The sequence below is a fragment of the Argentina silus genome, assembly GCF_951799395.1.
Source record: "Argentina silus genome assembly, chromosome: 2".
NCBI lineage: Eukaryota > Metazoa > Chordata > Actinopteri > Argentiniformes > Argentinidae > Argentina > Argentina silus.
This window is the reverse complement of record NC_139656.1, coordinates 22195958-22222521: the sequence shown is the minus strand read 5'-3', so window position 1 is coordinate 22222521 and position 26564 is coordinate 22195958. Positions and strand designations below refer to the sequence as shown.

The following is a 26564-nucleotide window of genomic DNA, read 5'->3' as shown; positions in this document are numbered from 1 at the left end:
GCCTTTCAGATGATTCATATCAGCTATCAAATTACATGTTTTTTTCTATTATCACTTGCCAGTGACGGTTAGCTATTACTCTTTTGTTTTTACTACAGTGATACTCTTTTAATCCCAAAATGGCTTTAGAGGAGAATTACAATAGAGAAATACACAGACTCTGGATGGTCTGGACAATGTTACCCACCTGGTGCTTCTGGAGCAAGATGTTGACACTGGTCAGGTCCTTGCCGTAGTCATCACTCTGCAGCTGGCCCGACAGGTTCTTCAGCCAGCCGTCCAGGGCAGAGCAGCTCTGTGTGAAGAGCTCTGCCCTGTTGGCGTCGAAGAGACACTGCGCCTTGGTGCGTGTGGTGCCCTCCAGCTCCTCCCACTGGCGCTGCAGGTCCTCCAGGGTCTGCTGGACCACAGGTTCCAGCTCTGGCTTCTCCTTCACCAGTGCCTGACCCTCCTGATGGAGGAGAGACCAAGAGAGGGGGAGAGGAGCAGAGGATCAGACAGAGCAAAACATGGGCATACACCTCTTTTTCACTTGAATATCTAATGTACAATGGTAATATACCTTATCAATTTTGTCCAGCCAGTCTTTGTTGGAGGCCAGCTCTGCCATGAAGGCCTGGTGTTTTTGCCACTTGCTGTGGAGGTTCCTGGCCTCATCATATGACATGTCCTGAGCTGTCAGCATCTTCTCGTTGATCCAGAGAGTGAGCTGCAATGACAGGAGAGAACGATATGAATGGGTTTTCAGATGAATTATCTTAACTACTAACTACAACTGCTTTAAGATTTTCTAGTTACAGGACACACGTCCATAAAATGTATATACCTATATTAATATGTATAAGTTAAGTTAGGGTTGCATGTTTACCTCCTGTCCGTCTTGTAGGAAGTGCTGAAGTTCACGGTTATCCTTCAATTTAGTCAGGAGTTCGTTTGCAGCCTGCTTATTCTTCTGATGTCTGGTGAAAATTGAGAAAAGAGGAGATTGAGTCACTCTTTCCATAGTAAAATCAATCAGAAAACGAATGAGGTTTAATCTCTTTCATCCCCCTCTCTTCTCACCTCTCCTGGATGGAGTCAGCCTTCTCCTGGATCTTGTCAGAGTTGGCGTTGAGGTCGTTGACGAGGCGACGGCCTGCCTCCACAACACCAGTGATCTTCTCCTCGCTGGCCTCCATGGTGGTCAGGAAGTCCTCATGCTTCTTGATGGCCTCCTCTGCCCCCTCCAGGCTGGAGGGCATCTCTGTGTGGGACAGCACATACTCCTACAGAGAGACACATGGGGACATGATCCTTAGTAACTTATTCAAATAAACATGATCTCTGTAAGATATTTCCACGATAAGAAAGTCCATTCTTCCCCAGGCTCCTGATCCTCCTCCTCACCTGACTGTTGAGGAAGCCCTCTGCCTGCTTCACGTCGCGCAGGAAGGTCTGGAAGTCGAAGGCTTGGGCCAGGAGACTGTGGCGGTTCTCCCACATGCGATGCAGCTCGTTCCAGCCGGTGTCCAGCGCCTGCAGCCTCTGGGCCAGGAACATATACTGGGCATCCGTCTGGCCCTGGGTCACCTCATCGCCCACCGCACGCATCTTCTCGTAGTCCTCCTTGTAGTTGTCCACCTCGTTCTTGATGCTCTCGTGCTGGGTGAGCAGGCACTCGGCCTCGGGCAGGGAGGTGGGGATGTCCTCAGAGGCCACGGCTGTCTGGGTGCGTGACAGCCAGGACTGGAAGTCATCCAGGTCCCTGAGGAATCCCTGCAGCTTGCTTGCCTCTCCGAGAGACTCCTCGCGGCGCTTCATAGTGGCGTTGAGCTCCTCCCACACCTCCTGGATCTCCGCCAGACGGGCGTAAATCTCCTCCGCCTGGTCTGGGTGCTCCTGAGCTAGCTTCTCTGCCTCGTTCCTCATGTCATCCAACTTGCCCTGAAATGATTCAGGAAATAAATAAATATGGGGGCGTTGACAACATCACCTGACCTACACTTATTGTAATAATGCTCAGTAAAGCATAATAAATCCAAATAATGCAAAAATACAGAATGGTAAAAACCCTCTCATTTTTAGATAAACTCTTAATCTCCTAAACCTAATCCATAACCCTCACCCCGATCCCTATCTCTGCCGTACCTGAATGGCCTCCAGATCTCTTTCCATGCCTGTGAGTTTGCGCTGCAGGGCCATGACTCCAGCCAGGTCATTGCCAAGACTCTGGGTGGACTCGATCACCTTAGTCTTCTCTCTCATCCAGGTCTGGATCTCATTACACTCCAGGTGGTAGTTCTGGATGTTCAGGGCCGACTCCAGGGCCTGCTTCCTCTGGTCCGCCAGCCGCTGGAACTCGGTCCATCTGGGGGGACAAGAGCAAGAGGAATGTTCAATGAACACAGTGTAATATCTCTGTGTTTGATAGGCACCCACTTCTCCAGGCTCTGACCACTAACTCAAACCACTATAAACATGCACAATGGGACACAATACACAGCCAATTAGTCAAACAAAAAGACTGTCCTTTCTGCCTAGAGTGTACAGACTGACCTTGTAGTGTACTGTACTTGTGGACATTTCTTTAATCCACAAACTGTAAATGTGCCCAGTTGTAAAATCTGAACTTTGAACCCCAAAAAATAAATCCCTTATTAGATTACTGTTGTGTTTGTATGTACATGTATTTTTATATGCTTATTTCAGAGTGGTAACGAGCATCTCATTTCATATTGTTATGTAATGATGCGTATGCATTCTGTTTGTCTTGTTGGGCACACACCTGTTGTTAAGCTGATCTTGTGTCTGGTGGATCTGGTCCTTGCTGCGGTTGTCAGAGCCCAGCAGCTGCTCAGCCACCTGATTGACATCAGAGATGCGAGTGCCCAGGTTATTCATCTCAGGCTCCAGGGTCTCGAACCTGCAGCCACACACACACACACACACACACACACACACAAAAAACACATCATCAACTCAAAGCCTCACACAGTGATTCCCACTCCTATCCATTCATCTTTCTGTCTCTCTATATACAATGGAGAATAGAGGAAGGGAAAGGGATCCCAAAAGCAACAGCCTCTAATGCGAGTGTGGAGCTGATTCTAGATTCAACATTGAAATTCTACAAAAAACACTGATCTGATTTCACATCTGATTGTAGCGTTGTTGAGATGAGAGGAGATTGTTTGACATCCACTGAACAAGGCAGAATGAGTACAGTGTCAGTGATTATTGTCTGAGTATATGAGCTCTCTTTTCTTCTCCAGCATTCCCTCTCTACGAAACACGTCTTCTCTCCAGGCTCACCTCTGCTGAACCACCTCCAGATCCTCCAGTTTGGTGGGGATCTGCATGTTGTCCAGCCACTGCTCCTTCTCCCCCACCCACAGCTGGCAGGCGCCAGCCTCACTGTACATCCGGTAGAGCGCTAGCGCCCCCTCCAGGGCCTGGCGCCGCGACGCAGACAGAGACTCCAGCTCCTCGTAGCGCTGCTCAATGGCAGGCAGACGTCCCTCCACCTGCGGAGCCAACAACCGTTCACTTAGCTGAGAGCTCTGAGCAGAATCAACGACAAGACAAAGAGCACAGAACAGGGAGAGATGAAGAGAAAGTGTGGGCTGACCTCAGGGGAGTGTGCGTGGGTTTGGGGCAGGGAGAGGGCCTGCTCGTGCAGTGAGTCGATGAGGGGGCGGTGGCTCTGGATCTCCTCCTCCACCTCCCTCTGCTTGCGGGCCAGAGTCTGGGTGGAGAACTCGTCGTGCCCCACCTCCTGGCTGGACACCTGGCGAAGCGTCTCCAGGATCCAGGCCTCCATGTCGTTAGCATCTGTCTGGAACTGGTGGAGCGCCACAGCCTCCTTCAGCTGCTGCTCTCTCAGCTGGGACGTCTGCGGAGGGAGGAGAGAGAGAGAGAGAGAGAGAGGGGATGAGATTACAACAAGAACAAACATGTACTAAGACGTATTAGACTGACTTCCCTTCATGCTCTTTCCCCTGTTCACTCACCTCCTCCAGATGGGCCCACTGTTCACGGACGTCACGGATCCTCTCTGTGACCTCTGGTGATCCATAGTGTCCCTCCTGCACCAGGGTCTCCCCGGCGGCGATGCTGTTGCCCAGAGGGCCATAGCGGGCCGCCATCTCGTCCCTGAAGGCCTCGTGCTTACTGAGCAGGTGCAGGGCGGAGGTGAGGTCACGGCCGCAGTCTCCGCCAGCCAGGATCTGCTCCTGCTCCCTGATCCAGGCCGCCTCCTCTCCCAGCTCCCACAGGAACTGCCATAGACGTCGGGAGTCCTCCAGGCGCTCCCGCCGCACCCCGGCCAGCTGGCCCAGCTCCTCATAGGCCGAGCCAAGCAGAGACACTTTCTCGCCGACCAGCGCTGGCTCACAGGGCTTATAGACTGAAACGGAGACGGAAACAAGAGGAAGAGTTCAGAGTTCATGAAGAGAATTCCAAACAAATGTCCCAATTCAGTCCTACTCAATACTAGGGTGTTTATTCACAGCATGATAGCTGCATAGTGAATCCATACTAGACCGAGTGGAATCTTTATACAAATGCCAATGTAGCAGTACAATGTGAGTACGGTATGCGTTTGGAGGTTTGTTGTCTCACCCTGTTCGTCGGAGGTGAAGCGCTGTGCGGCCCCCTGTACCGCACGGACCCTCTCTGCCTGGGCTGAGATATCTGCCTCCACCAGGGTGTGTGTCTGCAGCAGGTCCTCCACATCATGAAGATGCTTTCCGCTGTCCTGGGACTGCAGGCGGCCCTGGGAGACGACACAACAAGAAGCCACATCAGCAACAAGCTCACCATGCTGGGATTCCAGGGCAGTTTTACAGACACTCCTAATTAGAAGTTAATGGAAGGCTGTATTAGTAAGACATTCATGCTTCCAGCAGCCACTAAAAGTTATAGATTAAGCAAAGACATCAATATCTGAAATGAAGACGGCCAGTTTTTGTGGTGATTAGTGATTAGTGAGACTTTATCTTGAGAAAGGGGAGTTCTCATTTGGTACTGATGAGATTAGATTCTCTGAATCACAATAACATCAAACTGTGAGCCGGGGAAACAGAATTGGCCAAGACCAAAGGGCTAAGAATACTGGACAAGCAGGGCATTCTTCCAAACGACTTCCAGTCAGGTCTACCTCAGTTAACTTGTGCAAACCCTTAATGCCCAGTGCCGGCAGGGCCATGGGGGCTACAGAGGACATGGCCTGGAAGGTGGCTGAGGTGCTGTGGGAGTCAATGGACTTCTGAACAGGGCTGAGGCAAGGGGTGGACAGGTTGTGTGTGCAGGACATGTACCCTATTACATTACAGCTTATAGATCAGTCCAGTTTGTCTGGGTTACAAACTCAGCATCCAATGGACTTAAGTGTATGGAATGGACTGGAGTTTAACTTTTACTATATACAGTGCTACGGTTACCTTCATTTCTCCCATCCAGTCCATGATGTCACGCATCTCCTGCAGGAGCCTCTGCAGGTCGCGGTGTGCGTGCAGCCTCTCCCTGCGTGCAGCCAGCAGCTCTTTTAGATACTCCCAGAGCCGCAGCACGTTATCCCTCCGCGCCAGCACACGCCTCACGTCATGGTATCCCTCCGTCTCCAGCTCCCGAGCCACCGCCTCCACGGCCGCCACGCGCTCCCCGTACGCCCCGATGTCCGTCTCTATGGCCTCGTGTTTACGGGTGGCGGCCTCCACTGCTCCCAGGTCCACTCCAAAGTTGTCCTGGGTTAGGGTTCGAGTTTGAGTTCATAAGTAAGAAAAGTCAGTGTGTTTCTCACTATGGAAATGATGCTGTATGTGTGTGTTCATGGCAGTCAATATGTTCAATAAGGCATACAAAGGGTTAATGGCTAAATACACATCCTGTCATGACATGAGCCTTATACGAGAGGTAGGCTCCTGAACAAACACAGAATGTAAACACCATTGAGTGGACACAAGCTACATTTACGTAAATCACTCTCAACGTGCATTAGAGAGATAATTACAATCGCTCATCCGCAGGACAGCATGATATTAAAACTGTCCGTTCAATTAAAATAATGTCATCACAACCATGGATTATGATTGCTGTTATCTGTAAGCGCTGCACATCTGGGAGACAGGCAATATGCAGCCCCTACTGCTATCTCTCCCCTGGCTCCTCCGGAGTCCAAATATATGACCCGTAAATAGACCAGGCGTGTGTGTGTGTGTGTGTGTGTGTGTGTGTTACCTGAGAGACAAGTCGCTGGTTCTCGCTCAGCCAGGTCTCCCTCATGGCTGCCTTGCGATCGAAGCGTGCAGCCAGCATCTCCAGCTTCTCCTGGCGAATCAGCTCGTTCCTCAGCGCCAGCTCCCGCTCATGCTCTGCCTTCTCCAGCCGCTCCCATGCCTGCCGAGCCAATCATAACACATAAGCTGGTCGTCAGGGAGATCACTAAACCAAGGTTGCTCCTGTATAATTCTAGAGACCTGCAGGTCACACTAACTGGTGTTCATATATGCTCTAGTGATGAGAAGTCATACATCTAAACAGAAGGTGACTGATGTACTTTTGCATGACGTTTCCCCACCCTCCCATAGCCCCTGTGCACAGTGAATGTGATACAGTACCTTGTTGATGTCAGAGATGAGTTTGCCCTCCCTCGGTATGTACACCTTCTGGTTGTTGGCTCTCATCTTGCTCTGAATGGTGAAGAGCAGGACCTCAAGATTTCCTTTCTCTGTGAACCTGACACACACACACACACCTCACGTTGGTCAGATCATCATATAATCATATATGCAGTAAACTAACTCGGTGAAAGGGGTACAGTACATGTTCAAGACACCATTCAGCTACTTGGATTCTAAATTCCCCACATATGCCCCCCACTCACTTGGGGGGTTTCTCCACGGTGCGGTAGGTGTTGAAGGCTTGGAGCTGGTTCTGGACAGCATTCAGGGAGTTAGCTAGCTGCCGGTCGTTAAGGGTTAGAATGGTCTGCTCAATCCACTGCAGCAGCTCTGACGCCAAGGTTTCATACTTCTCAATCAGCTGGTTTGCCTCAATGGCGTAGTCCAAGACCTGGGATGGATAGAGAGAGGGTGAGAAGGACTGCAAGAGACACACACAGAGACACACAAAATACACCGTGCGCGCAGACGCACACCCCCCCACACACACACACCAAACACACACACCCCACCTTGCCAATCCTCTTGCCCTCCACAGCCAGGGCCTTCATCTTGGAGAAGTAGTGGTAGTAAGTGGCCACGTAGGTGATTATGGACTTCTCATCTGGCTGGTCAACGTTGACATCTGGACAGAGAGAGGGACTGCTTCATCAACCAAGTTCATTTGCACTTGATTCTCTGTCATCTTCATCTCCTTTCCACAGAGCATTCACGCACACACATGCATACACACAGACACACATACACACACACACACACGCATCCAAACACACATGGTGCTTGTCTCCAGACTAACTAGTGGCTAAGGAGCTGTGCCAAACTTGCACCATGTATGGACTTCCTCTCTGGCCCAGTGATGTCAACAACATCTCTAAGCCCCATCCCTGTGCTCAGGCTGTCCACCCGCTCCCTTATTCTCACTTAATCTGTAATTAATTCCTGTAATCCTACCTACCCCTGCACCCCAGCACAGGAGTACTGTCTTGATGGCCACAATGGGGGATGGGGGAGGGAGGAGGACGGTCACCCCAGGGTGACACAAACACAACCCCCGTCCACTGTCTGAGTGCTGGACACCACTCACCTTCGGGGTCCAGGAGTTTGGTGAGTCCCAGCTCCTTCTCTGCCACGTTGAATGCATTCTGGAGGTTGTAGTGGGCATTGGACCGCTTCAGGGTGTCAAACTCAATCAGGTCCGATCTATTGGGGGAGGGGGACAACAGTTGGTGCTTTGAATTAACACAAAGCTCAGGGAAGCTTGGAGGGTAAAGATTTTATCTAAGGAACAATCCAATTCTAGTTTAATCAGTAGACCTGCAAGTTGTAAAGATTACATTAGCTCCAAATGTGGCCCTATCGTGTGTCCACTTATCCAAAGCGATACCGTTTTGATTATTCATTTCATTTCCTCCCACTTTGAATCCGATCAGATCATGTAAATGGAAATGCCAGAATTTACATGACTAACTGTAGCTCAGCCATTCGAGATTTCAAACTATCGACTTGTACATTAGGGCACCAGTGAGCAGTTAGCTGCAGGCCTTCATTTATGTGTCAGTATTTGACTGATGAGGTTCATCCATCTTCTTCCAGTTCATATAGAGCTGCCACAGGAGAACTGACACTTGAGGGCTCCCACTGCTGTGCCACATTGTGCCACCAGCAGAGTGCGCCGATGAGTCACCAAAGTGTGGCCTTGCATACGTAATGAGTGGGTTTTATTTCTGCTATCTAGGTCAACTTACTCCAAATGTATTTTCATCCATTTAGCCAAACTGCAGTAGGTTTTGAAGACAGACCCAAATAGAAAACGGGGATACAGATACCCGAACCCCCGGGACAGGTAGATAACAGGACAGGTGTTCCTCATTATGCAAAGGAACTGAAGGGATAACAGGTCAAAGTACTGGGAACACCTATCCATCCAGGGGAACAGCCGTGGATCTAAATATATCACTGGACAGAGAACACCTCAGGGGATGGGTAACATTAGAGCCCCCAGGTGGAATGGATGATTTGACTCTTTGGTATGACAGTGGTGACAAGAGTACAGGGGAAAGGTCATTTACCTGTGTTTATGGACGATGGCGCTGAAGGCCAGGCCGTCTCTCCAGCTGGTGGTGAAGTTGTGAACGTTGACATTGGGGTACCTGCAGAGGGAAGGTCGAAGGTCATCAACTGCACTCAGCAATATATATACATATATATCTTTTAATTTTAACAGTGACAAAGTAACACTGGAAATTCCTAAAATTATATTGATTCAATACAAACAACTTGCATTTACAGTATGTGTAACACATCCTCAATCTCTCAAACTCCCCCCCCCGCTCTGTCTCTCTCTCTCGCTCTTCCCCCTTCTCACCCAGCAGTCTTCATCTGGCACCAGAGCAGCAGGGCCTCTTTGGCCGACTTCTTCTCCTTGTTATCCTCAGTCTCCACGCTGATGTCTTGGATCTGTAAGCAGAGAGAGCATTCTCACAGTCAGACACCTGGCCTACTTAACACTTGACCCATCACTGGAGTTTCATCTGCTTTACAGCTCTTTTTATATTCGGTTTGATGATAAATCACAACCCAAATCTAATCAGTCTACTTGACAGCAGAGATTTTCTCTGATCCATATCAGTGTGGAGAGTAAAAAAAGCTGACGGGTCATAATTGTAATTATGTCCTGCTTCATGTGAGAAAAATAGACTGCTGAAATCTCATCAGAATATTAACATCATCTGAAAACAGAATCGGCCCAGAAAACCACAGCCAGGCAGTAATTGCTTCCATTCCCATTAGGTAGCCCGGGGCGGAGCTACATGCAGAGACCTGATGTCTCAAACCCAGGCTGTGGTTTTAAAGAGAGACTGCCCTGACTAATTTCGCCTTGATTTTCTTCTTCCTTCTCAAAAATGCAACTGAGAACGAGATTTGTTTCTTGCCTTTTGACGTGAATAAACAAGAGTCGGGCTTTGATAATGCAGTCCAGAGCCACACGGTTCAATCCTGGGGAGAACCCTGTACCGATGCTACACAGACCGTTTTGTTGGGTTTTTCGCTTCAGTTCCTCTCTAAAGAAAGTTAATGCGGCAGGAGCCGGATGTGCATGAGAGAACGGGACAGGACTGGGCGCATTGGGGTGGCAGAGCAGATGTTACCTGGAAGCGGAGGATGATGGTCCAGATCAGACCCAGGGTCAGGCGGTGGTTCCCGTCCACAATGTCGTGGGAGCCCATGTTCTCCAAGTGGACCTTCTGCTCCTTGAGGAACTGCAGGGCTTTGTCAACGTTCTCCAGACAGTGGATTCGCATGCGGCCCTTTGTGGGCTTCGGCTGGAGGTAGAGACCAGAGAGAGGAGGAAGGGGTGTCAGGTTGGTGTGCGAGAGGGGAGGGGGAGAGAGAGAGGGAACGCAGAGATTGAAAAGAAGTGTAAGAATGATAGAGAGATTTCATATTCAGGAGAGAGTGAGGAGGAGAGAGAGGGAGAGTGGAGAGCGTGAGGGGAGGAGGGGGCAAGGGAATGCAGGAGTGATGGGGTTTGTGTAGGAAGGACAACAAGGTGACTTGATGAGTCGTCATGAATCAGGGGTCAGAGGTCAGAGGTAAAGTTAGTTACTGACCAGCTGTTCTCCTGACAGCACCTCCAGCAGGCGGATGAGCATGCGTCCATCGCGCAGGTCAGTGTAGAGATCCCCGATGCGGCAGGTCACACGGCCCAGGTGAGAGTTCACCCACTTAGTGAAGGTCTTCTTCTGCACCGCCTCACGCTCGTCTGCAGAGGACACAACAGGAGAGGAAAGGAAAAGGGTTAAAGCAAGGCTACACCAATCATGAAACTGCTCCAAATGACTGACAGAGCAATCATTGCCCCTCATGTGAAGTCATGCATTGATTTGTAATTGAACTATTCCCCAACCGAGACTGTTATGGCAATAAATATCTCGGGGGGGATGCAAATCTGTTCTAGACAAACACTTATGTAGCCTTATACCTCCATTAAAAAGCCTCAATCATTCCTCTGCTGAGTCTGACGACAGAGTCAGTAAATTATGTGGACCTAGGCCCCCCGTGCAGCGCAGTACAGTTCACAGATGAGCTATGCCATTAGGTCATTGAGATCACTGATGTGACAGCTTAGGAAGGGTTCTCAGACCCTTTAGTGAACCCGAGTGAGTGACTGCACTGCTGACGTGGGCACTGCCACTAGCCTGAGACAGCACAGGTCTGGATGGGAGCCCAGCTTACGGCTCAGAATGACACAAAACATGCAAAGGGTGAGGGTCAAAATCCGTGATGCAATGTCGCAGGACACCAGAAATGGGTGAAAGTCATGTTACAGGAATATAAAGGGATAGAATGAATGATGCCACAGCGGCACCATAGACATATGGAGCAGAGGCTATACCTGCCACCTAACAAGGTGACCTCATTTCCAGGTAACATGGTCTTGCTCTTTGTGAGCTAGGTCGAATCTATGGCAGAAAAAAAACATTATAGTCTGAGAGTGAAATGATTGTCGTTACAACAAGCATGGGCCCGCACACACAGTGCGCAAACACATGTAAATACAAGAAAGAATGAAAAGATCAGATCCTGCGGCGGTGAGTTAAATGAGCACATCATTTCTGACTGTGTGAAAATGACTGCAGTAATCAAGGTAAAGATTAAAGCATCTCCAAATTCAATCAGGAAAACCGTCATGGCTTTGTGATCTAAAATTCCTCTTCTAAAACAGGTTACTGAGGGCACAGAGCCAACACACAGGGGTTTGATTCATGGTGTTAACGAAAGCTTCACTATATCTGTAAGACACAGTGAGACGGTTCTCCATGCGAGACAGTGTGAGACAGAGAAAACTCCTTGACCTCTTGTGTGAATGTGTGATACAGGCCTAGGTGCTGTATCACACATCGTATGACTGGAGACAACACTCTAGTCTATTGCTTCTAGATACAGGCTACACTCCTCAGGCTAAAAGGCGACGTGACATGTGACCTAGACATGGGGTCAAGTGTGGATTAAAACTTGTAGGCAAAGTCGCATCAAACACAGGGAGACTGGCACTAAAAGACACAGGAAAAGCTGCCCCACCTGGCCAGGATGCCACCCTTCTGACTCAGACAGGCGTCTCAGCCCTGGATCTCCATCAGGCTGAGCTGGGCTCCACCTGGGCCCAGACTAACAGCTACCAGTCTGCTGGAGCAGGGGAACAGGGGACAGAACAGGCAGTATGGCCTGGCCAAAGTGGCAGTGGCTCTGTGGTGGCCCTATGGCACCCAGCCGGACAGGCACGCCGGGTGGGAGAGCAGCTGGCTGCGTGGCAGAGTGTTAGGTAATCCTGAGCTGATCTATGGTTGTACTTGAGGGATTAGGTGGCCACTTTACAAGGTTTAAAGCCCCCCTCTCCCTGCTGAGGATCCCTTCAATCAAACGCTAATGGGTTTGTTCAGGAGGAGGGGGGGGGGGGGGGGGGGGTCAGGCGGCTGGTCAGGTGGCTGTTCTGAGGTCTTGAGAAGGCCAGCATGAGTAAGATGACAGCCTGCACAGTTCAGAGCTCATGATGGAGTGTGGTATGAAGGAGGAGGAGGTGGGGTTGGTCAGTTGTCCAACACTCAACAAGTATTTGTAAGAGAGGTCAGGTGGGTTTTACTCTCCTGAGAGGGAGTCTTAAACACTCTACTAAAAAACTCAATACATACACTCACCGAACACTTTATTAGGAACACCTGTACACCTTCTCATGGTAGAGGTGGTCTAATGGTGTGGGGAATGTTTTCTTGGCACACTTTGGGCCCGTTAATACCAATCAATCATCGCTTGAATGCCACAGCCTATTTGAGTATTATTGCTGACCATGTGCATCCCTTCATGGCCACAATTTACCCATCTTCTAATGGCTACTTCCAGCATGATAATGCACCATGTCACAAAGCAAAAGTCGTCTCAAACTGGTTTCATGAACATGACTTCATGAGTTCAGTGTTCTTCAGTGGCCTTCCCAGTCACCGGATCTGAATCCAATAGAACACCTTTGGGATGTGGTAGAACAGGAGATCCACAGCTTGAAAGTGCACCTGAAAAATCTGCAATCAATGCCACGAAGAATTGAGGCTGTTTTGAGAGCAAAGGGAGGCCCTACCCAGTATTAGTATAGTGCTCCTAATAAAGTGCTCAGTGAATGTATAAAGAATAGAATAGAAAAACATTATTGTCCAAGCAATGTGAACATTTGCCTTGAGACTCGAACAATGATCAAACAAACCCAACAACCACTCACTCAACGATCACTGTCACAAATATTCTAAACGGATCTCACCAACAAGATGTCAACATGGACAGAGTAACCAGTCATTGCAAACTCAAAGCAGGACTAAGCAGCAGCCCCTTATTGAATGAAATGGGTCCTTTTATAGGATTACTCTAATTAGACGGTTCTTATCAGTTCTTATAATGCTGAACCATTCAATCTAACTGAAACCCCTATTTGCAAAGCACGCATATCACATGACGACCTGGTAAATGTGTCATCTGCATAGAGCTCAGAAACGAGTCCAGCTGGTTTACGTCTCACGTTGAAGTACGTCATACCGGTACAACACGAACACTGACAGGTCTACTACACCTCGTCAACCTCAACACAGGAGGACCAAACTGAGATGACCGATTCTGGAATCTCTCTTTCTCTCTCCCTCTTCCATTGAACAGTGGTCTGTCGGTCCATTTATTGTAAAAAAATAAACATATGAACAGAACAGAACATAAAATGAACAGTAAACAGATTGGCCTCTGGTGTGGACCAGGAAATATGCTCCAGCCAATCCCAATTAAATCCCCCTGGGCTTGACCTGTGACCGCTATGAAGCAGCTCTGACACCTCCAGTACTCCACTACCCCTGACTGGGAGGAATGTGGAATGTTCTCCCACTCTAAACACTTCCAGGGAGGACATGGGATGCACATAGCAGTAAGTCACTGTAAGATATGCAGAGTTAAAAAAGGGCTGTCTGACTTTCATGAATTATTAAACACAAGATAAGGAGAGCAATTAAGAAATAAATGGAATTCCGGGGCTGTGAATTTGGCTGCAGATGCTTGGATGCATGGGGTTTAAAACAGAGCACTCACCAGGTTATCAGGGAAAAGGTCTTAGGGAGGCTAGAGTGGCTTTGCATGCGTGTGTGTGTGTGTGTGCATGCATGCGCGTGTGTGTGTTTCTGTCATCACGCATGACTGGTATTTCTATTAGTCTGTTTTATGTTTATGCATTTCTTTTGCCGTTAGCTTCCTCTCTGTGTGTGTGTGTGTGTGTGTGTGAGACAGGCACTGGTAGTTGTTATCTTGGTAGGATGAAGGGCGGACAAACTCCCTCATGGCGCTGGTTCTTTGCCTGGATCTGGCAACCTTGAACGTCTCAGGGTCCTGACTAAGCCTGGCTGTAGTGGCCTAGACAGGGTGACCTGCATCTCACCTCTCCACAATCACCTTTATACTGCGTCATTCATATCCATCAGCTTGTTCACATTGATGACACAAACAATCAACGGCACAGAAGTGGAGAACTGGAGGAAATGGGTCACAGTGAAATACATCAGTCAGTCAGTCACAGAAATCCTTCAGAGTACAGACTGCTGTATGAGCCCAGTGAGAGAGCGGCCAAGTGTGCAGTACAGTGGTGGTGACCCATTTAATCAGGACAGGACTGCTTTGCAATGCAAACGACGTGTAGCTGTCAGAAGCAGGATCTGGGCATGGGTACAGCACACAGAGAGAGAGCCAATCAGTCAATGAAATGAGCATGATCAGCCAATCGCCTCCAGACAAAGTGAGCAAAAGCACTTTCTTCGCAGCTTAATCGGTTACTCACAGGATTCAAGTCCAGACAAGTGGTCAATCATACACGTTCATATTTTCTATCCGAGGGGCTGATATATTAGTCTACCACCGTTGAGATGCCCTGAGGTGTGCAGCAGTGAAATGAAGTGTTCTAGAGTGTTCTGACCATAAAGAGAACAGGGAAATAAAAAGTCTACAGTAACACATTCCGCCCCATAGCATTCCAGAATTGCTTAGGGAATAGGGTGAGTGGGGGGCCAGAAAGCAGCACTCTATATCAAACAAAGCAAACACAAAAAACATCCAAACATAGCCTACTATGCCACTCATGGACAGTACACTCATCCATTACAATATGCAACCCTTCTCACAGCCTTTAAGTGAAGTCAGCCTGTCTAAAATAATTCCTCTGGCATGGGTTCTGACTAAAGGCCCCTCAACTATGTGCAGGAAATTGCACCTTTTTTTTCCGTTACAAACTATGCAATAAACACGCTGAGAGGACAGTGACAAAAACAATGTCAACATCTCGACAAACAGTATGTTCTTCCAAGGACCTCATGACTGTGTTTACACAATACAGAGATTAAAAAAAGAGAGTACATAGTGTGCATGCGCGTACACGCTCACGCGCACACACACACACACACACACACACACACACACACACACACACACACACACCACTCTTAAGTGACACTGTGTGTGTGTGTGTGTGTGGCTTTAGTGACAGCCACGCCCTTGAGCTATCTTCGATTGCAAAGACAGATAGGAAGTGAAAAAAGAGAGATGGTTTCACTGTCATGAGATGTTGAGCAAAACCTGGTAAAACGGTTTTTGGGGGGGGGGCATAAAAATAGAGAAGTGAGTAAAAGCAGTGTGATGCATTTGTGATTGAGTCCAGATAAATGCTAAACGGCATTTGAATCACATCACCACCACTTATCTCCCCCAGCATAGATGGGTCTCTAAGTCCCTCTGCCACCAGGAGCACCAGATAAGACCGAGAAAAGACAGGCAGCCAGACAATGACACGTTTCGTGGACACACAGTATTATCCCCCCCGGCTGTACCTCTACCTGTAATTCAGGTGTGAATGATTATATATTTTTCTAGGTGACCTTTTCCTGTTTCAAAAGCATTTTCTTTCTTTTCTTTTTTAACCCTTCAGAAGCCTCTGCCTCAGCGTGAGTCTTGGGTTTCATGTGCCTGTGTAGCAATATGGTATACCTTACTCTGTCCTGTTTTCTTTTTCTCCCTCTCCCTCTCCCTCTCCCTCTCCATTCTTTTGTGTGGTTGGCAGCCTCAGGGCTTTGCCAGAGAGTGAGAGAGAGAGGCAGATAAACCTGTGGCAGACACACATCAGCAGATTAAAACAGAGAGATGAGTATTTGGCTTAGGGACGGTAATGACCTGACTTGTAACACACATGCACACACATGGATAATAATGGTATGTGTGTGCACATGCACACCTACACACACACTGTACCTACTCACAAACACAGACAAAACTTGAATCGTTTACTACAAAAACAGTCATGTAATAAATCTACACATGTAGGCCAACTTAACCAACCAGAGAGAGAGAGAGAGAGATAAAGACAACGTATTCAGAACAATGATCACATCACACACAGATAAAAGTCATCCTAATGAGTACAAAAAACAAATTAATGTTGGTAACAACGAGACTGATCTCCTGACACTCTATTCCCACTCAAGGAGAGACATATGGTTGATTTAATACCAGCTGTACTCAGAGACAGGACAGCAAGCTGGAGCCTCTGGTATCAGAGCACAGGGCTTCTCAAGGTCCAGTCACAAGACTATTAGCCTTGACTGTTGCCATGGACACACACCGACTTCCGATTGACTGTCCTGCTCTCAAGGTAAACAAGAGTGATAGAAGGACAGCACAATGTGTACGTATGAGACAAAGATAATCTCGATGGCTGAAAAGCAGTTTGTTTTCTTCCTTAAAGATATGTAAAAGATATTTCTCTCCTCATAAGAGGGCACAGCCTTTCTTGATAGTTGTTGTTTGTCTTGAGTCTTTGTGAGAACATCTGCGATGTCACACAACTCACCGGGCAATAATAACCGCTCACTCTCGCTGCTTCTCTCACATAACAAGCACTACATAATAGCGTGTGGGTTTCCCTGCGGGCGTGCGGTTACCTCTTCTACAGGAGGGAGCTGCAGGGAGAGCCTGGTCAATGAGCCACCTGAGGTGGATTACAGTTCTGGGTGTGGGCCTGGTGTGGGAAGGTGGAGAGGACCACATTCCTCCTGATGCCTGGTCGTGTTGTGACAGCACCCAGCCCTAAGGAGGAGGAGGTGGTGGTAGTGGCAGGGGCCTAACAGAAACTAGGCAGCCAGATTCCCTGCTTCAGCCCTAATAACAGGGCCGACACACACACGCTGACTTTGCTCATCATACTAAATTCACACAAACCTATAATCAGCTGTGTTAAATGCATAACAGCATACACCGTTGACCTGTACTGTTTCCTTATAAATCACCTGTACAGGAAGAATGTTGGTGTGAATGTGTGTGTATTCAATTGCAGGCATGACTGTGTATAGTCACCTTGGTCTTGTTTGTCTCAGGCAGGTATACTGTAGGTATTTGCCCTGGGGGGAGGAGGGGGTTACATCATCCATAGTACTGTATGAAACATTCCCCGGGCGCTTTCATAATAAGGCCCTGTGTGGTTCCCACTGAATACTAGGCCTGCCTGTGTCCGCCCTGCTACCCGCTGATTTAACGTCCAAAAACACACCCTGATAGCATCTGTGCAACTCTGATAATAATGATGATCAGCAGGTAATCCAAGCACGAATGCCACCAGTGCTAATCCTGTGTCTGTGTGGCTCATGCAGGCTGGGGGCCTGTGAGGTGCAGCGCAGGTACAGATAGGACCGGTGGGATGGGCCTGTGGCTGACACACACACACACACACACACACACACACACTCTCCAGGCAGACACAACAAGTGGATGCTGTACTGCCAATGAAAGCTTAGCTATCATAACCCAATCTCATGAGTTATGCCACTACAAATGCTCCATCTGTCAGCTACACAGCTACAGGTACAAGATGACAGATGAGGAGGACTACAGGTCTTTAAGCGCTTCTACAGTTGGCTCCAGCTGAAATCATACGCCATATCTGCATCTGAGCTGATCAAGATGTTTCCAAAGAAAACTTGTCTGCCCTTCATAAAAGACTTCTGCCATCTGGTTCCTTGGCAAGGTTACAGTTTATGGCCTGCAAGACAATAAGAAGACGTGTCTCACTTCAGGAATGCCTTCACTGTGCTGTTAAACAGAGCATGACACGTTTGATCAGGAAACAGAACAGAAGTTGTACTAACTTCTCTCTAGCTTTTCATTAAGGGGGCAGACTTCAGGGTCAGTGGATGTCTGAGAAAGCTGACGTCATTTGCAGTGTCATCGCGCCTTATTGACGGCAAACTAAGCAAGGTATACACACACAACACACTCTCTGTGGCCCGACACAATATGTCAGCATCCCTGCGCCAGGACCTGATTAAATCCTGTCTGAGTGAGAGAGAGAGAGAGAGAGGGGGGGGGGGGGGGGGGGGGGGGGGACTTCAACAGTCAGGTGGAGTGCCACGCAGACGCCTGGAATTGAACCTGACTCAAATTCATATCAACCGTTAACCCTTCTATTCATCTGTGTCCCCCTACAGTATTCTCTGTCTCTCTCGCCCTTCTCTCTCTCTCTCTCTCTCTCAGGTGCAGCATGTCCTATAGTCGTGCTGTCACCCTCCACTGCTGTGCCAGGTGGCTCTGCTGATCTCTTGTTTTCTAAACAGGCGGGCGATCCCTCAGTGAGCTCTCCAACCCTGGCACCGCTCGCTGGCCTCGACGTGAGTACAGAGGAGAGTGCATGACATAGACCTCAGGTAAGGGGTGGCGTAGGATTAGACTACTATATGCAATAGATACTTTGTGCAGTTCCTAACTGTGACAGGTAAGCTGCACTGTGTGCGTGTGTGTGTGTGTGTGTGTGTGTGTGAGTCTTCTCACCTGGGTTCTGTTTTCCTAACACTGACCATTTTTTCCCCCTCTGCAAATGATTTAGTTCCGACTTCCATGGTTTACGGCCAAGCATGAAAACAAGCGTCTGGCTCTGGCATTGGCTGGTAATCATTCTTCTCCTTCTTCCTTTCATCTGCTGTTCCGGCCCTCTCACTCCCTTCTCACCCTTCACGGCTTCTTCCTACCAGGCCCAGTTCTGCATGCGTCCGACCCTGTAAAAAGTCTACCCTCCCTCCTTATCTCCACTGACCCACACCGTGCTTGTGTAAGCAGAGCCTCTGGGGTCACCTCGTCCTCAGAAATAATACCTAAACTCCCACCACCAATCAGTCCGTCTGCCTTTATGACCTTCTGTCACACACTCCCCACTGATGTACAGGATTAAGGGGGACGGAGGGTTACAGAGCCCCCCCCCCCACACACACACACACACCCGTGGCCCCCAGTTTAACGGCCTCCACCTCTGAACCTGTGGATGTAAATTCAGCTCTGGAATCATCTGAAGAGAAAGAATCAACAACAAACTCCCTAATCTGGCTACACATTCCCTGTGGCAGTCAAGAGGGAAAACACCAAGTGTTGATCCAAGCAAAGCAGCTCTCTTTTGAGAGGTGTGGTCAGCATGGTCTGTGAGCCTAGAGACTTGGTTAGAGAACTATTGTACACAATTCAATCAATCAATCAACAATTGAATTGAAAAATGACTGCCTTTCCATTTCAGACTATATTACTGTCACATGTTTTTTTTAAAAATACACCAAAGCCTCAAGAACCACGGCCTGCACTTGTGGCTACTGTTTTATTCAGCTCTTTTCATTCATTCAATTCAAGTGGAATGATTGTGATTGTGAATGTGTAGTGACATTTAGCTTTCAAATGGGTTTGCTTGTTATTCCGTATTAATGCCAATGTTCAGCTCTCACTAAAAATGTGCCTTGACTTGTAAGCTGCTCTGGGTAATGGTGTTTGTAAAATAGAGTACTTAAGTGATGTGTAGTTCACAATACTGGGAACATGTGTGTGTGAGGAATGTGTACTGGGCTGAGGAAGTGTGAGAAAGAAGTACACATTCACTGTGACGGCACTGAGATGTGTTATTTGTTTGTTTGTTTATCGGAGTGTGTGCGTGTGTGTGAGAGAATAATCCCCCCCGCCAGAAGGGCAGTATTAGTGCAGTCTCGGATGCTCCAGCTCTGTAATTGAACCCCAAACTGAGCTGAAGGATCTGTTTCTTAGCCAGCTCCCTCCAGCTGCTGCCATACAGCCTGTGATTAGAGACTAGCACCAGGGTACTTATTAACACACAGACACACACACACACACACACACAGCTAACGGCAAAATAAATGCATATACATAAACAGACTCATAGAAATATCAGGTCATGATATGACACAAACACACAGGTGGCAGCGTTGAGGGAGAGATATTCCATCAGGGTTTCAACAACACCTCTCGCGTCTGGTCACCATTTTTCTCTCCTGCCTCTCAGGCGATGTCACCATTCAAGAACAAGGTGGAATGTAAAAAGGCTGTGAAGCTGGAACATGTTGAAAAGTAAAAGTTCAATTTCAGTTCAATCTTAACTTACAGAGTTACTAGTTTCGACAACAAGGGCAGCTTAAGATAGAGGGACTTGGATGCATGCAAGACGTCTACATTTCATACCAGGAATGTATAACAAAGAACAGGGATGTTGACTAATCTGTCCAAAGAATCGAAACAGTAGGCAACCAACCACCACAAACATGTCTGGCCGAGCACAGCGAACACTTCGAGAGAAAACACAGGTTAGACCACAAACACCACCACCCACAGCCTCACACACACGCAGGCTCTACCTCAGCACAGAGCAACGGAGCAGAAGTTGCATGGTAATGACCTTGGGGCAGCAAAGAATCACCCCAAAAAACCTTAGACTTGGTGCCGGGCCTCAATACAACTGATCATATTTCTATGCAGCTTGACCCATCACAAGAATGCTTAATCTGTGTTAGCGCAGGCTAACATGTCCTCTGTGGGTTAGTCAAGGACAGCACAGCAAGATGGCTGCACTGACACAGTGTGCGCTGTCACATTTATAAAACTAAGCATATGGGCAAGGACTTGACATTCAAATCAGAACATAAACTAGGCATTTGTCTGTAGAAGTGCAAGCTGAAGGAAAGGCACAGAAAGACACAAACAAATATGCACGCACGCACGCACTTTTCTCTGCAACAACATAACCGCCCATCCTCTTTTAGACTTCAGAGAGTAGGACTGAGATGTGACCCAACCCTCTAAGCTGCACACCACAGACTAGCCACGTGTGACGCCGGTTATTTTTAATTCTTTACAGTTTTTGGGCATGAGCATAAAAACAAATGCAGTGTGTCGCCTGATCTGGTGCCAACTCTGTCTAAGTAAACCCCCTATAACAAGACAGAAACGGAGAGGGAGATTGGGAGAAAGAGAGCACCAGACTAGTCATAGAGGACAGCTCTAACAGTGGCAATACATGGATGGCCAGTCTAGCTGGGGAAGGTGGACCCTGCCCTGGTCAAGGACTCTCTCTGCCATGTGCATCTGCTTCTGATAACAGGGAGAGGAGGAGGAGGGGGGAACCCAAGGCCAGTCTCATGAGACTGGAGACAGAGGCACTCCTCAGCCATAACATCTGGACGCAGAGTGGGTGTCAACAGCCAGGGAGGCACTAATTGCCCTGAAACCCCAAAATCTGCACTTTTCTGCTACTTTCCCAAGTAGGAAACGGTAAATAAAAGAAGAACTGTGTCAACAAAAATGTTCTTGGTAAGGTAGTGTGTGTGTGTGTGTGTGTGTGTGTGTGTGTGGGGGTAAATCCTTACCATAGAAATGTGACTGAGCTGTAGGCTTCTAGACTCAGTGTTTTCACTAGGAGGTTTAGTAATATAGAGTTACTATAGAGTAAATGTATAGCCTGTATACCTGTAACTTGACCTTTAAACAGGACATGGATCTCCACAAGTGCCTATTCAACTTGTTAAATAAAGTAAAGGAACAAAATGCTTAAGAACTAGAGCCCAAGCGTGTAAATGACTTGAGCTAGGACGACCAGACCAAGTCTCTCATTACCTGAACACTCAACTCCACCACAGGGCTCAAAGGCTCTCCCAGGGAATGAGCCAATGAGAACAACTCCACTGAATCTAGATGAGAATTACTCATCAGTAATACTACTACAGTTACATAGCAGGGGGTTGCCCTTGACCACATTTGGCCACAATAATAGTCACTTCCCTACCGCTGCTTATAGGCAGCCAATCAGGGCTAAGGAGTATTCAATCACCCTGGTGACCCTTGAGTTGGATGTACTTTTTACTGAGACAAAGATCTGTATGGGCCATGATCAGGTTAACCTTTACATACCGACCAGGAACTAGCACACACCGTTATCATACACATACAGCTATCACACTTCACATAGGTTACCGTAGATAAAGTGTGACACAACCATTTTAAAATCTATTTCACAGGTGTGGAACGACCCTTATCACTATTCCCAGTACCTACACAGACACACTATGATCCCACCTTATCTGCTGAGCAGTTAATGATGTTGAATCAATGGTTATACGACCCTGTGTGTCTCGATCAGGTGGGTCAGCTTCACTCTGGGCTTAGTTGTTTCCCCTCACACAGAGCTTTGTTTGAAACCTAACCGCCCCATCCACACATCTTTTTAAAAAACAACAACCTTTGAAGATGATAGATACTGTAGATATTTTGTGCTCTCTTCAAAGGGTGTATCATCGTTTTCCCTTTGTTTGAACAGACCCACTGCGAATGTCAGTCGGGCAGTAGTCCCTCCTAAAGCACACATCAGTGTGTGTGTACACACACAGCGGTGGAGACAGAGGTCACTGGCACCTGGGATTGTGACCCTGTTGTGCAGAACACCAGCTCTCCCTGCTGAGGATTCAACTGGGCCTGAAAACAATTATTCTGAAAGCCAACATTTTATAATACTATGTAGCTTAGGACATTGATGAAATTCCTTTCAAGAGGCTATTCATTGTGATAATAATTGATTTGGGCATTGATGTGTGCTATCATTTGGAAGTTGAGCCATTTCAGCAGGTCTCCAGACAGACAGGTCTCCAGACAGACAGGTATGCCAGGATGAACAGGCCTGAGGGTGGATGACTGTTGAAATGTTTGCTGTGTAAAACAACCTAGACAGCTGGCTCCTCCAGGTAACACTGCCAGAGACATTGCAACCATAGGCGTCACCCTGCCACAGTTACCACCATTACACATTCACCCGGGTGAGATGGTTTATATGTTACCATTGTTGTGAATATTTTTTCTCAATGGAAAGAAATACTTGCATCACAGTTTTATGTGAGGGGTCACAAGAGATGCAACTCCTGATATCAAGCAGGTACTTGATGAATGGTCATCTCCTAGGGATGGGGGCTAGCTCAAAGTAGTTTGGACTGTTATCCTGCATGGCCTATTCCCCTAATCCCTGCCATATTCAAACACCGTCTGTGGGGCAATGACACTGCAAGAATGTCACAGAACAGGTATGATGTCTCTTTCTCACACCATGCACGTTTGGTATGCCTTAACGTGAAGTGACATGACACTAAACATCACTACACAGGTCCTTATGCTACTAGTGTCCCGGCAGAAACAAACCAAGCATCCCAGTCCCCAGTCTTAGAGACGCAGAGCGCCATAGAGAGAGAGAGAGAGAGAGAGAGAGAGAGAGAGAGAGAGAGAGAGAGAGAGAGAGAGAATGGAGCCTCAAGGGCAGTCAGACCGGAATTACAACAGTGTGTGTGTGTTCTGTGCCTGTGGGGCTGTAATGCCCGGAACACACAGTTATAGAGATTACAGGAGTGGGACGAGACAGAGGACAGAACGGGACGAATCAGGGACCAGGAACATTAACACCCCTTTCCCAGAGAGACACAATCAGGCTCTCTTGTACAGCACATTTCTCCAGACATTACATCTTTGTAAACAGTAGACTCTACCGTCTGTCACCGCACAACACTCAGGAGTATGTGAGTGATGCGTACATGTCTGAAAAGGAGGCATCAGTAGACGGGGCTTCTGTTTTACCAACACGCACACACACAGATTGGAGATGATTGACAGGGCCAGACGGCTCATTTCTGAATTCACACACCTGCCCGCCGAGAAAGAGTAGGATCATGCTACTACTGTACAAGCTAGCACTTGTTAGCAACTCCGACCTTTAACCAAATTGGTGGTTTGGTGGTTGTTTCTTTGAAGTGAAGAGGTTTGAGATAGCATAAGCCCACCCTGCGCTACTTACCCCTTTTTTCTCACGTTAAGCCATTGTGTGTCTCTCTCTCTCTCCCCCTCTCTCCCCCCACACTATTTACTTCCTTTGAACACAGAGGAATCTCACAGATATGATCTCACGTGGGGTGTATCAAAGAGAAAGATCACACTGACAAGTAAAAGGAGGGCCAAATGTCACCCCACACACACACACCCACACCCACACACCCACACACCCAAGTCGGGGAGATGCCACCTTGTGGCATTAAAAGAATAAATCATCCTTCAACAATGTCCTCTCTCCCTTAGTGACGACAGACAGATTGCTCAATCAAGGACGTGAAATATTGTTAGTGCACAGAAAGAATGTCAAACATGTAGGGTGTGTGGACTTGCCCCACAAGTCATCTCCAGACGGAGTTTCTTAAATCGTACAGACAGCGAGGGGAGGCAGAGAAAACTGGCAAAACATTGTGATCTTAGTGGTCTTCATTGACTGACAGGCCTTGTCCTCCCCCTCCTCACAGCTTTAAACACTCCTGCATGTCTAACCACCCTGCCATGGCTGGGGAGGCATACTGCTCAAAGGAGCCACACACACCTGATTACACAACCCAGACACACAAACTAAACATAGCGTGATGAGCGCACACACACACACACACACACACAGTGTACACACTCCGACACATAAGTACTATTTCAGGGAGTTCTTAAAACGAACCCTTCCCTGCTCATTACTGCTACCTCAACCTCAATTTACCACAATTACACTCGAAGACACACCCCAAAATGAATCATGAACATTTGATGAATTGTGGGGGAATTTGTCATGAATAATCTAAACCTTTTACATGCTGTGTCTAGGGCTAAATGACTTACTCCAGTTGTCTGGCCTTTGAACAGGTGCCTTACTATGGCCACAGTGCCTTCCGTGCCCAGGACCTCACATGGCTTAGGCCACAGACGGAGAAGCCTCTGTTGTAATTGGATATGGAGGGACAGGTGGCTCAGTGATCAGGTGCCATGCTGGCCTTAAAGAGCTGACCTGATGCCCACGCAGTGTCTCTGCTCTTCAGGACAAGATCTGGGACAGGAGCTTGGGGCCATGCAGCGTCACTACACTCTGAAACACCACACACCCACACACACACACACACACTCTAACGAGGACAATGTTCGCGCAGTCGAGGTGACCGTGAAAACCAGGAGAGAGGGAAAAAAATGAAGCTTTTTTTGGGACTCATTTGTTCACTCTCTCATCACACAAGTGCTGGAAATACATTTTTTTTCGACATGTCTAATACATCATAAGCCAAATCTTCTCTCCATTTTCTATTCCAGGTTTTTAAAGAGAACAAACCAGGTGTATAATATAAATCTTGGTGAGTGTAGCTCTTACCTTGCAGCTGTTTGAACCGTCCCTCCAGGATGTTGGAGTACTGCACCTGGTTTACAAACGCTGCCGGGGAGAGACAGGGCTCTCTGTCTCTCTGGTGATCCACCTCCATGCCTCCCTCCAACGGACCTCCTCCTCACACTCTCAACCTCAATGACCTCCTTAGGTGTGGAGCTCTGCAGGGTGCTGGGGCCAAGAGGCTCTCCAGCATAGCACAGGGCCAGCAGGGCTTTCTCCAACAGAGGAGCGATCTACCTCTACAGTCAACAAGAGGGTTATGGAAACCAGACTTGTAAGACTTGTAAAATCTCGTAAGATCCCAGAATTGGCGAATTAGTTCTTCCTTGTAAGATACCGTCTTTGTCCTCTAGCAGAGTGAATCTGCAGAAAACGCCATGCTATCCCTCCAATTTCAAATATTCCCCCCTCCTCCTTTGTTTTCTCTCCCCCTTCTCTCGCTCTCTTCTTTACCAGTAAAAAAGCAGTGGTATTTGCAGGGGTGGAGGAGTTCTTCAGACAAAACTAAGAACAAAATGTTCTCTTTTCTTCTTCTATTTCACCTCCTCTGAAGTCCCTGCCACACTCCTGGCTTCTGGGCAAAAGTAGAAACCTTTAGTGCAGTAGAGCTCCTCACGTTTACGTTCACACACACTCACTCTGAAATGAACATTGGCCCTGCCTTCTCTCCAAACTTTGAGCGCGCATTCAAGCACACACACACACACACACACACACACAGAAACACACACCTTGTTTGAGCAGAGCAAGAGAAACGGCCGTGGACGACGGATGGCTGTGTAAACAGAGCCTGCTGCTCTCTCAAAGCTGTGGCATTTGCATAAGGTGTGTTTTAGGGAGGAGCAAGTGAGAAGAGCAGGCTGAGGGGTGGAGGAGTGGAGGAGGGGAGGCGCGGAATAAACCATTCTGAAAGGTACACCAGGGTGAGGCAGGAGGTGGATTGTTCCAATCCTTGTGATTTGCATGGAGGTGGGAGGTGTGGTCAGCCAATGAGGTGCATCACACAAACCAGCCTAGGATCTTGTTTTCTCATCCTCTCCATGTGTCTCTGTCCTACATCTGATCTCTCTATTTTACTCTTTCCGCTTCACTGCATGGGACTAAAATAAGGCGTTAAGACCGGAAGGAAGTAGTTGAGAAACAGTCAGCTGCAGCAACAACAAGCTCTTTCCTGCTCGAGCAGTGTGTGTTTGTGTGTGTGTGTGTGTGTGTGTGTGTGTGTGTGTGTGTGTAAGAGAGAGTTTATATCTATGCATGTGTGTGATTCACTGAAGTATCACTTTCCACAATCAACACATCTAAGGATTGCCTTA

General features: G+C 48.0%; 1 protein-coding gene across 2 annotated transcripts in view; it reads right to left on the bottom strand.

Moving 5' to 3' along the window:
• sptbn2 (spectrin, beta, non-erythrocytic 2) overlaps positions 1-25976 on the bottom strand; it is a 36076-nt gene extending 10100 nt beyond the window's left edge. For both annotated transcript variants that reach the window (XM_083687094.1, XM_083687093.1), the window contains exons 1-22: positions 25237-25976; positions 10271-10422; positions 9809-9982; positions 9025-9116; positions 8729-8809; positions 7744-7859; positions 7172-7284; positions 6863-7050; positions 6597-6714; positions 6217-6375; positions 5421-5723; positions 4600-4753; positions 3990-4384; positions 3608-3871; positions 3292-3503; positions 2765-2902; positions 2128-2347; positions 1387-1923; positions 1063-1265; positions 869-959; positions 563-709; positions 188-451 (exon numbers count right to left, since the gene is read on the bottom strand). In XM_083687094.1, the coding sequence (XP_083543220.1) occupies positions 188-451; positions 563-709; positions 869-959; positions 1063-1265; positions 1387-1923; positions 2128-2347; positions 2765-2902; positions 3292-3503; positions 3608-3871; positions 3990-4384; positions 4600-4753; positions 5421-5723; positions 6217-6375; positions 6597-6714; positions 6863-7050; positions 7172-7284; positions 7744-7859; positions 8729-8809; positions 9025-9116; positions 9809-9982; positions 10271-10422; positions 25237-25345 (4230 nt within the window). In that variant the 5' untranslated portion in view covers positions 25346-25976. The remainder of the gene's footprint in view (positions 1-187; positions 452-562; positions 710-868; positions 960-1062; positions 1266-1386; positions 1924-2127; positions 2348-2764; positions 2903-3291; positions 3504-3607; positions 3872-3989; positions 4385-4599; positions 4754-5420; positions 5724-6216; positions 6376-6596; positions 6715-6862; positions 7051-7171; positions 7285-7743; positions 7860-8728; positions 8810-9024; positions 9117-9808; positions 9983-10270; positions 10423-25236) is intronic.
• Between the last annotated feature and the right edge of the window lie 588 nt (positions 25977-26564).